The sequence below is a fragment of the Myxine glutinosa genome, unplaced genomic scaffold (genome assembly GCF_964187855.1).
Source record: "Myxine glutinosa unplaced genomic scaffold, kmMyxGlut1.1 SCAFFOLD_2098, whole genome shotgun sequence".
NCBI classification, from domain to species: Eukaryota; Metazoa; Chordata; class Myxini; order Myxiniformes; family Myxinidae; genus Myxine; species Myxine glutinosa.
Window position 1 is genome coordinate 60,539 of NW_027618193.1, and position 11,962 is coordinate 72,500.

The 11,962-nt window shown below is 42.7% G+C and overlaps 1 protein-coding gene across 3 annotated transcripts in view; it reads left to right on the forward strand.

Annotated features, from left to right (window-relative positions):
• Window positions 1-11,962, forward strand: part of LOC137431694 (ethanolamine kinase 1) — a gene marked incomplete at its 3' end in the record, with an annotated part of 54,802 nt that overhangs the window by 39,957 nt on the left and 2,883 nt on the right. For all 3 annotated transcript variants that reach the window (XM_078769331.1, XM_078769332.1, XM_078769333.1), the window contains 1 exon segment: window positions 3,828-3,991. In XM_078769331.1, coding sequence (XP_078625457.1) covers window positions 3,828-3,991 — 164 coding nt within the window.

The following is an 11,962-nucleotide window of genomic DNA, read 5'->3' on the forward strand; positions in this document are numbered from 1 at the left end:
CTGTCTACAAACTCCTCAGAAAACAGGACACCAACACCATTCACGCCCTTCGGGCACCGTTGCCACACAAACTTGTATTTCTGTCCCTGCCTACCCTTCACCATTCTCACACCACTTCCCTTCCATCTCGTCTCCTGCACACAACACATGTTCACTCTTCTTCTGACCAATACTTCCACCACTTCTCCTGATCTCCCTGTCATTGTCCCTACATTCCATGTCCCAAATCTCAGAAACCGATCTCCACGTCGGGCATCAGACGTTTCGTCGTCATAAATGGAATGATTTCCACCCTTGCTTCGATCGGGTTCCCGATAAATGGATATAGAAGAAAACTCTCAGGGGAAGGTGAAACTGGATATTTGGAAAGGGGTGGGATTTTGGTGAAAGAGGGTGAGGGCCAGAAAGGAGACTGCAGACAACAGAGAGACCACCGACCGACCTGTCTGCGATGGGAAAGTTAATTTCAGCTTCATCACTGGAGATTCCAATGATCTTTGAAGGCTTCAACATATCACTTTGCTATCACCGAAAGGTTGGTGGTCTGTCTTCTACCGCCTCTTTTCTGGTCTTGCTTTGTCTGCCCTCTCCCCCAGGCATGTGCAGGGTGCATGCAGTCCACCACAACCCCAAAATAGTGAATCTCCCAAAAATTTATCATCACTTCTCACGACCACTCATTTGCTCCTCTTTTTTTTTTTCCCTGCCTTTTCCTGCTTGTGAAACCAACTTGCTCATCCTATTCATCCTTATTCTTCCCACCTGGTCTTCAAGACAGCTGTTCACCACCATCTCAGATCACCTCCCATCCAAAACCATGATCTTTTCTACACCCATTCCCCAATTTTTTTTTCTTTTGTATCCATCTTGTCCACCCCTTGCGTTCTCCCCTACTCAGCATTGTTATCTGCATCCATTGCTTGTCCGTCTCCATCTATTATCTCCGTCTGCCCTGCTGTTGGCATTCCCCCCCCTTCTCGTTCTGCTGTTGCTTTTGTTTAAGTTTCTCACGACCATCCACCAGTCCATCCACCAGTCCAGTCATGACCATCACGACCATCTCACGACCAGTTTCCACGACCCTCACGACCATTAAGTTTCTACAATGGAAATAAAATATTGTCCGGGAAGTTCTTCCCAGCACTGTTGCAGGAGTTCCCACAAATGTGTTGCACTTGTAGGTTGCTTTGCTTTCACCCTTCTGTCCAGTTCATCCCAAACCAGCTCGATGGGGTTTAAGTCTGGAGACTGTGCTGGCCATTCCATGATTTGAAGCCTACCGTCTTGTTCTTTTCCTCTGAGGTAGTTTTGGCATGGCCTGGAGGTGTGTTTAGGGTCTTTATCTTGCTGTAGGATGAACCCCTGACCAACTAGGCGTATACCAGAGGGTATTGCATGGCGCTGCAAAATGCTGTGGTAGCTCTTTTGGTTCAGGGTGCCAGTCACTCTGTGCAAGTCGCCGACTCTGGATCCAGCAAAAGAGCCCCAGACCATCACGTTTCCTCCTCCATGTTTGACAGTTGGTGTCACACACTGAGGAACCATCCTTTCGCCTACTCGACAGCATACAAAACTCTGCGTGATGAACCAAAGATTTCAAATTTTGATTCATCGGTCCATAAGACCTTCTTCCAGTCTTCAGTAGTCCACTGGTGGTGCTTCATGGCCCAGGCAAGCCTCTTTTTCTTGTTTTGCCATCTTAGCAATGGCTTTCTTACTGCCACTCGACCTGTCAAACCTGCAGCTCGAAGTCTTCTCTTCACAGTTGAAACTGAGACTTGCTTACTTCGACCAGTGTTAAGCTGTTGTCCTGTGAGCCGCCTATCACGCAAGCTGTTGATTCTCAGAAAATTGTCTTCTTATTAGTCCCCTACCGGTGTACACCAACCAATGCAGTCTTTGGGTATCAAGTAGTATCAAACGTTTCAAAAAGTAGTATCAAACAAGTAGTATCCACATCGTGGTGGTATCAGACCTTTTATACCCCCCGCTAATTTCACCCCAAATCCACTTTTTTGAAATACCAACTTCTTTCCTGGAAGTCCTTGGTGTCCTTGAGTTTTATACCTATCCTGCCTCCCCCCAAGCCCTCTCCCTCCCACACATCTCCCGAGATCCCTGCTCTCAAATGTTGTTTGTGTGCTTCCCCTTCTCTCCCCATCTTGTCTACCGCTCCCTTTTTTATATACTTTGTTTGTTTGCCTGTTTGATTTGTTTGTGTGATAAATGTTAGCTCTTTCACGAGCCTCGATTCTGTATACAACAACATAAACAACAACAACAACAAAAAAAAAAAAAAGTTGCATCCTGATCCATTCTGTGGTCTAGCTCTTCCACGAGCTTTGCCTATGTATTAAAAAAGGCCTTTGTTTCCATGATGTCGAGCAGAGCAAGGTGTGAAGCAGGGTTTCCAGCCCCCTATAGGGGAGAGTAGTACTCAATCAAGCTGTGGATGATGGCCTTGTCGGTGGAGAGGAGTTCAGGTGTGCCAACGAAGGACTTTGTACGACAGAGGATGCCTAGTCAATGACTGGCTTTGGAGGCCAATTATGAAATGTGGTTTGCCCAAGAAAGAACATGGATGATAGTGAGATCCAAGGGTTTGTGGCTGAATTCTTTCAAGAGGATAAAAAAAAAAAGAAGGAGATAGGTGGGTTTGCGCAACATTATTTTTGGAGAGACAGTGTGTGAGATTTGTCTAGGTTGAAAGACATTCATTCCAAGTGTTGGGCCAACTCCTGTGTGATGCCGATCAATTGGAAATATTGCACCAATTTGAATTTTGTGATTTTTCCACTGCATAACAAAAATTTGGTGATAGATGGATTAATTTTAACTGATGCATTTGCTTTCCACCTTTCCTGGTACTGTTGATTGTCTTCATAGCTGATGATGTAAGAACCAGTGTTGGTGTTTGGAAAAATTAATGTGTTATTGTTGATAGGAACCAATTTTGTTTTAAGAGCAGCATTTGATACTACTTTATTAATGGATAAACGTCACACCAAATGTATCGGTTGTATCGGTCAGAAATATGCCAAATGTATTGGTCAGAAATATTCCAGAAGTAATATCACTGTTTATGCCATATTAAAAGTAGTAGCATAACTTTTTTGTTCAGTTTCTGAAATCAATGTAGTTGGAAACCTGAAACCGGCGAATATTTTGTTTGCCAATTCCATGTCCAGGAATTTGCAAATAATTTTTGTTTGTTGGGTTCTCCAATACAACTCTATTATAGAGGAGCAGAATTAGGCTCATATTGCATTAGAGCTTCTACAGCCCTACAGTTTCTGTGGACCAGGCCCCCAGCCAAATGAGAGTATGCCTTATTGTGCTCACTCTTCACAAACATCACTTTAACTTATGCATATATGGCCTCTTCAAAAGTGGAAGAAAGCCTGGTTAGTGGAGAAGCTGGGGAGGATTGGAAAGCTGAACGAACTACACCAGAGGAGAGGCAGTTAAAAATAAATAAGTAATAAACGAGCTTCCAGCCGAGCTGTGATGCGAGAGTAACAGCCCTTTTTCTTTGGCCTCATTATGGGTGATGGCAATAGTGTTTAGAGCTTTAGATTCCACAGAATCTATGTGAGAGATAGATGTGATGGAGTGCTGCTCACTTTTAGGGTATCCTCTCAATGCATGTATTGTGTATTTGGTCATAAAAGAAAACCTTTGTCATTTCCTCAGTTTGTTTAACTCTGCATGTCAGCTGTTTACAAAATGGATGAACATGCTGTTGTTAATTGCCTGCATCCTGACATTTTCTTCATGTTCAGCTTGGATTTTAAACAAGAATCAAAATAAAGTCTTTCTTCCTACAGGTGTTTCAGATGTTGATTATTCACTCTACCCAAGTAAAGAGTTTCAGCTCGGTTGGCTGCATACCTACCTGGTGGCATATCACGGTTTTATCGGCCGTACAGACGGACCCCCTTCAGCCAGAGATGTAGAAAAACTTTACGTACAAGTCAGCAAATTCTCCCTGGTAAGTCTTTTAAAGCCCTATTTCAGAGGGAATCTTTCCTCGTCCGAGGTTCGTGGCAGCTGTTGTTAAACTTGGCATGGGACGGATGTACGTATGTTTCGTGATGTGTTAGTAATTTAAACCACATATGCAGACAAGTAATGTAACTAATCATTCCGACTTGGGACTGAAAATCATGGCACTCTGAGTCAATAGTCAGGTTCACTATGTTTTTTCGTTCAAAATCATGGTAGATTAGCAAACCTATACATTTTTGGAAACGTTATTACATGGAAAATCTGAAAATCAATGTTTACATTTGCCAATTCCGACCAATTCGACCAATCGACCAATTCCATTCGACCAATTCGACCAATCGCTTCGATCGACCATTCGACCAATTCGATCGATTCGATTCGATTCATCGAACTCGATTCGATTGACCATTCGACCAATTCGATTTGCCAATCAATTTGACCGACCTTTGCTTGTGTGGTGTGAAAACGATGCGGACTATATTGTCGGATACGACACACAGGACCGTGGTGACGAACTCTAAATGGCATATTCTGTAATCGTGTATGTTTGATGCCATTGACTGCCTGTGTATATTTTGGCATTGACTGCCTGTGTAGATGTGAAGTTATACTGACTGCATGTGTATATATGATTTTGCTGACTGCCTGTGTATGTTTGGTGATATGAATTATTGTGACACATTTTGATGTTATTAACTGCCTGTACAAAATGATAACATGTATTTGATTATGCAACTTATCGCGAATATAAAGACAGTATTTTGCAATTCAAAACCTTTGATTCGTGTCTTATCATTCCCCATAGCACTAATTTGATACTTTCATTGGATTCCTTGTCCCTGAAAATATAGGTTTAGTATATTTTTAAAAGTTTTTAGGGTAATTAGAGGCAGAAATAGAACAAAATATGTATTTTATAGTGGCCATTTTGAAAATCCAAAATGGCCGCCATACAGGTATCTCTCCAAATGTAAACATTGATTTTTAGTTTCCTTATGCTATAACCTTTCCAAAAATGTGTAGGTTTGCTAATCTACCATGATTTTGAACGAAATATAATTTATTGACATAGTGAACCTGACTACAACCTTCCACTTCTTAATGCTTGCTGTCCTATCAACCATGGCCAATTATTTACGACAAAATAGTCACTTATTTAACCACTTTTTATCTCGCTGTTCAGACTTAAAAAAAAAAAAAGAAGGTAATTGCAACACAAAATTCTTATTCGTAATTCGTTTTGTCTCATCTAGAGATAGGGGGCACCTCCGAGACACAAAGGTGATCCCGGGGGAGGAGGCTGCTTCACAGCACCACTTGGTTGTCTGCGACATAAAAATGAAAGGTGCGAGGAGAGCTCGGCGGGTGAAGTACCAACCAAGAATGAAGGTGTGGAGGTTGAAAGAGGTGACAGTAAGGGAGGCATTAAAAGAGAGGCTGAGTAGGGTAGAGGATGATGTGGTTGAGCTTGAAAGTGGTTGGATGTCAATGAAAGCTAGTCTGTTGGGAGCCGTTGGTGAGGTATGTGGATGGACAAAAGGACCACCGAGGCACTCGGAAACATGGTGGTGGGATGATGAAGTTGGAAAGAGGATTGACGAGAAGAGGAAGAAGTTCAAGGAGTGGCAGAAGGCGAAGGGTACGGGAGCAGAAACAGCAGAGCATGAAAGTTATAAGGCAGCCAGGAAGGCTGCAAAGAAAGAGGTAGCAAAGGCGCAGGAGGCATGTAGGAAAATGTTCGGAGAACGCTTGGATTCAGAAGAGGGTCAGAAAGCAGTATTCAGGATTGCAAAGCACATAGCGAAAGAGAGGTATGACGTGATGGGGGTGAGTTGCTTGAAGGATGAAGTGGGACAAATCGTTGTCGACCCAGATGGAATTAAAGGAAGATGGAAAAGATATATGGAAATGCTGTTGAATACAGAGAATGAATGGGATGGCAACATAGAGAGTAACCCAGTTTTAGGACCGGCAGAGAAGATAACTGAGAAGGAAGTTGAGGAAGCGATAACAGCAATGAAGAGTGGAAAAGCGGGAGGGCCGACGGGAGTTGTGGGAGATATGTTGAAGGCAGCAGGAAGTTGGGGTGTGAAGAGAATGACAGAGATCTGTAATCTGGTGGTGAAAGAAGGCCGCATTCCAGTGGATTGGGAACTGAGTACCCTCGTCCCTCTATACAAGGGGAAAGGTGACCCTCTGGAGTGTGGCTCGTACCGAGCGATAAAGTTATTGGAGCATGGAATGAAGGTATTGGAAAGGGTGTTGGAGAGGAGGATAAGGAAGAAAGTGAAGATCGACGAAATGCAGTTTGGATTTATGCCAGGAAGAGGAACGACAGATGCGCTTTTCATTGTGAGGCAGTTGCAGGAGAAGTACATGGAGAAGAGGAAGAAGTTGTTTTTTGGGTTTGTTGATCTGGAGAAAGCATTCGATAGGGTTCCACGCAAAGTATTGACATGGGCATTGAGGAAGTTAGGAGTGGAGGAATGGTTGATCAGAGTAGTGATGGCAATGTACAAAAGAGCGCGCACAGCTGTAAGGACGAAGGACGGGAACAGTGGTGAGTTTGAGGTGAAGGTGGGAGTGCATCAGGGGTCGGTACTAAGTCCACTACTATTTGTAGCTGTGATGGAGGTGCTGGCTCAGAACGTAAAGGAGGGTTTACCGTGGGAGTTGTTGTATGCAGATGATCTGGTGTTGATTGCGGAAAGTATGGATGGACTGAAGGAAAAGATGAACAAGTGGAAGGAATGTATGGAGACAAAAGGTCTGAAGGTGAATATCGGAAAGACGAAGGTGATGGCAAGTGGTAAAGCATGTGGTGAGGTGGAAAGAACTGGGAAGTGGCCGTGTGCTGTGTGCAGGAAGGGTGTCAGAGTGAACTCCATTCAATGTACAATGTGTGCTGAGTGGGTTCATCAAAAATGTAGTGGTCTGAGAGGGTCATTTACCAGTGTGGCAGCTACATTCAAATGTAAGGTGTGCACAGAGGGAGCTGCAGATGGAGGAAATGTTGAGTTGGATCTTGGAGACGGCGTGAAGCTGGAAGGTGTGAAAACACTTTGCTACCTCGGAGACATGCTGAATGGAGAAGGTGGATCAGACTCGGCAACGGTTGCTCGAGTGAGATGTGCATGGAAGAAGTTTCGGGAACTGAGTGGCGTGCTGATGAGGAGGAGAGTGTCGCTGAAGCTGAAGGGAAAGGTGTATGCTGCATGTGTGAGAAGTGTTATGATTTATGGGAGCGAGACATGGGTAATGAACGTAGAGCAGCAACGAAGGCTGGAAAGGGTGGAAATGCGAATGGTTCGATGGATGTGCGGAGTATCGTTGAGAGAGAGGAAGACAAATGATGAATTGCGAAAGATGATGGGAATATTGCCTGTGATTGATGCTGTGAAGAGGAACAGGCTGAGATGGTTTGGTCATGTGTTGAGGAAGGATGAAAGTGACTGGTTGAGAAGAGTGATGGAAATTGATGTAGAAGGAAGTAGAGGACGGGGAAGACCGAGAAAGACTTGGCTAAAGATGGTGGAAGAAGAAATGCGGGCAAGGGGGTTAACAAGGAGAGATGCAGAAAATAGGGCAAAATGGAGAAGATTGTCATGGGGACCGCAAGGCTAACCCCCGCTCTAGCAGGGAAAATGGCCTTAAAATGCATGTTGTTGTTGTTGTGTTGTTGTTTTGTCTCATCTATAAGTTTGTACTCTGGCAACACGATGTATTAAGATACAGAGCAAATGTGCAATTGTGAAGCGAGTCATTCCAGCCTTCCTCCTGTTCACTTCCTGCAAAGACTGATGCCATTGCTTGTAGCGGTGATTATGGTTATATGCAACTTGTGAGTAAACAATTGGAATATTTATTAGAAAATAATTTTTGTGTGCCTTCTAATATTCCTCAATAATTCTTCTCATTATTTTTAATCTAATATTCCTCAATAATTCTTATGATTATTTTCCTCAGTGCATCATTAGGTGCACACAGCTGTCGAAGCAGTTTAATTGGCTAGGCTGCTGGGGCTTACCTGTATGGGTCGCACCTCCGAAACAGGATACTCAATGCAAGTACAGGAATTTGTAATTTGATCAGGGTGCCAGCGATAGCTCAGCTTGCCTTCTCTTCGAAAAGGACACCCTGATGTCTTTAATGTCCACCAATAATGCTAGCAAATGGGATGCCTCCCCTCCCACCAAATAAAATCTAGAAAACCACAGAATGTCCTTTACAGGCTTGTTTTCACCGTCTTTGAGGCCACGCGACAGGGCATTGTCATGAAGTTGTTCGCACCGACGTCAATTGGTCCTGCTCGTGTAGTTGAGTGGGTAGATTCACCCGCTCGAATACATAGTGTCAATTCGGGCTGCATAGAAGCGCACCATCTGTCATCATGCTGTTTGGCTCTGAGAGGAGGAGAAATAATGGCAGACATTCCCAAGTCTGTTTAGACCTGCATACAGTGCCTTCAGAAAGTATTCACACCCCTTCACTTTTTCCCATTTTGTTGTGTTGCAGCCTGAAGTTAAAATGGATGAAATTGAGATTTTTTTGTCGCTGATTTACACATATTCGTGTGTAGATCAACAACACCGTTCACAAACACCCCCATAATGGCAGCGGATTTTTTTTTTTTTTTTAGAATTCTTCACAAAACTACCAAAAATGAAAAGCTGAAATGTCTTGTCAATAAGTATTCAACCCCTTTGCTATGACACTCCAAATTGAGCTCAGATGCATCCAATTTCCTTTGATCATCCTTGAGATGTCTCTACAACTTGATTGGAGTCCACCTGTGGCCAATTCAATTGATTGGACATGATTTAGAAAGAAACACACTTTTCTATCTCAGCCAAGTCACTTATTATATCATTAGTCACTTATATAAGGTCCACAGTTGAGAGTGCATGTCAGAGCAGAAACTCTACCATGAAGTCCAAGGAACTGCCTGTAGAACTCGAGATGTAATCGTAAGGAAGCATCGATCTGGGGAAGGGTATAAAACAATTTATTGAGTGTTGAAAGTTCCCAAGAGCACAGTGAGCTTCATCATTCGGAAATGGAAAGAATATGGAACTACCCAGACTCTTCCTAGAGCTGGACATTCAACCAAACTGAGCAACCAGGTAAGAAGGACCTTCATCTGGGAGGTGACCAAGAACCCAATGACCACTCTGACAGAACAACAGAGTTACTTGGCTGAGAACCTGCCGGAAGGACAACAGTCTCTGCAGCACTTCACAAATTTCGGCTTAATGGGAGATTGGACAGACGGAAGCCACTCCTAAGAAAAAAAGCACATGACAGCACGCCTGGAGTTTGCAAAAGGCACTTAAAAGACTGAGAACATGAGGCAAAAGATTATGTTGTCTGATGAGCCGAAAATTGAACTCTGTCCTGCATGCGAAGCGCTATGTCTGGTGGAAACCGAACACAGCTAATCATCAAACACTATTCCTACCGTGAAGCATGGTGGTGACAGCATCATGTTGTGGGGATGCTTTTCATTGGCAGGGACTGGGAGACTTGCAAGGATAGAGGGAACAATGAATTGAGCCAAACACAGGTAAATCCTTGAGAACCTGCTTGAGAGTGCAAAAGACCTGAGACTGCGTGAAGATTTACGTTCAAACAGGCCAATTACCTCAAGCATATCGCCAAAGCAACACTGGAATCGTTTCAGTACAAAAACGTGAAAGTCCTTGCATGGCCCAGCAAAAGCCTAGACTTGGACCCCATTGAGAATCTTTGGAGAGATTTTAATATTGCTGTTCACTGACACTTCCCATCCAACTTGACAGAGCTTGAGCAAATCCTCAAGGAAGAATAGGAGAAACCCCAAATCAAGATGTGCAAAGCTGATACAGCATACCCAAGAAGATTTGAAGCTGCAATTGTTGCCAAAGGTGCTTGTATGAGGTCGTGACTCAGGGGGCGGAATACCTATGTAAATTAGATATTTCTGTATTTCATTTTCAATGAAGTTGTAAAATTTTCTAAAAAAATGTTTTCACTTTGTCATTATGGGGCATTTTGTGAAGATGGGTGACAAAATAATTAAATTTAATCAATTTTAAATTCAGGCTGTAATACAATAAAATGTCAAAAAGTTAAGGGGTGTGATTACTTTATGAAGGCACTGTACCTCTACGCAAACAGTTTTGTATGTAAAACTTTGCTCATGAACAATCGTGCATCAATCCATGAAAATTCTATGCTGATAAAGTTTGTATTGTATAATTAAGTGATTAAATCCCTTCCTTTAGGCCATGCGTTCCAATATGTACATGAACCCAACTCATACATTGAGCACCGTATGTATAATGTGCATTGTCGTTTTTCATTGTGCAATGTTGTATTTTAAATGGAGCATGTCATGTCTCAAATTATAAAGTTAGGGGTCGAATGAAGAATTAAAAGCTATAACCGCACTGGAGATGGCAACAACAATTTGCAGAAACCCCTCACCCTGCACGGAGAACAGTTATTGCAGTGCTCGTTTGTCCTCGTGGCAGTTTTCATTTGCAGCTCAGGAGAGGGGAAATGAACTGATAGCAGCTGCACACTGCAGTCCATAGTGAGTGCAATTGGGGGTGACCACAGTTTTTGTTTTTTTGCTCAAAGGTTACTGTTGGTTTGCTTTAAATAGGAAGGGAAGTTGTGTTTGCAACTCCTCGTGAATCAGTCAAATTGGTGAAAATCTCCTGTGAATCAAGTTCTGCATATTACAGATGGATGCAATGTGCACGAATTGTCATTTTTGGTTTACCAGCATAGTGAAAGTTTGTGAACTGAAAAGGCATTTATTTTGATACCTCGACCAGCTTTAGAACAAAAGGTTTATTTCCTTGATGAAACCGCCTTCAGATCTAATGAAAACAATGGTAAGTACACCGAGTTCACCTGAAAGGAAGGTTGGGAGTCCACAAAAATATGTGATGTCACACACAAAATATGGTCATCCTCTGATATGTCCGCCCGGTCACACATAGCCGTTTCGGGTGATGTGAACATATAGTGCAGGCCCATATGTCATAACAATATTGTTTGTGTTTTTTGTTTGTTAAAATTGATTTAGCAATGGATTCTGCTTCAGAATATTATAGAGATGTAAAAAAAATAGGGTTCCATTTTTTCTTTTACGTCTAATAGGTAGTAATTCGAAGAAATCCAAGATGGCCGCCATAAAATTTGGAAAATACACTTTTGTGCATATCTTTGTATCTAGATATCATATAAACATGAATAATATGTCCTTTTATATGTTTTCAGACCCAAGGAAGCCATTTCTGCCATTGTTTTTACAGAAAAATGCAAGGAAAATAAAATAGTGGACATATACCAGCCAAAGTGGGGTCGGCCGGCATGAAATCGGTTAATTAAGTTTCCACCATCTAGTTAAGGTCTGGTTTTGACTGTGTTGACGAAATGTGAATCTGAATAGTAGTATCTATCTTTGCAGGACCGACGACAGTTCAAGAGTGTCTAGAAAATTACACCTACCTTCAAGATGAGTGACTCACCACCCAGGAAGATTGAGAAGTCAGTAGATTTCGGACTTTGTTTTGTATGCCAAATGGCCATAGGGCAAACAGACTATACAACCTTTGTAACGAAACCAAAACTCTCCTCTGTCGAGAAACTGATGGCAGGTGCTGAGGAACAGTACACGTATGGTGAAACAAAGTTTGCATCATTGAATAGACGTTTGCAATATTCCTCTGCTGAAGAATTGCTCGCAAAAGGTCTCCGCTACCATAAAGCTTGTTACAAAGATGTTACCAATAAGATGCACATTGATCGAGCAAAGGCTAGGTTTGAGAAAGGAACAACATCAGGCAGTGCCGCAGAAATCCGACTGAAAAAGAGAGGACGACCAAGTTCTAGTGATCTAGGGGAAAGCACGTCAACATCCAGAAGGTGTTCCCGAGAACAGACATTTGACGCGCTCAGATGT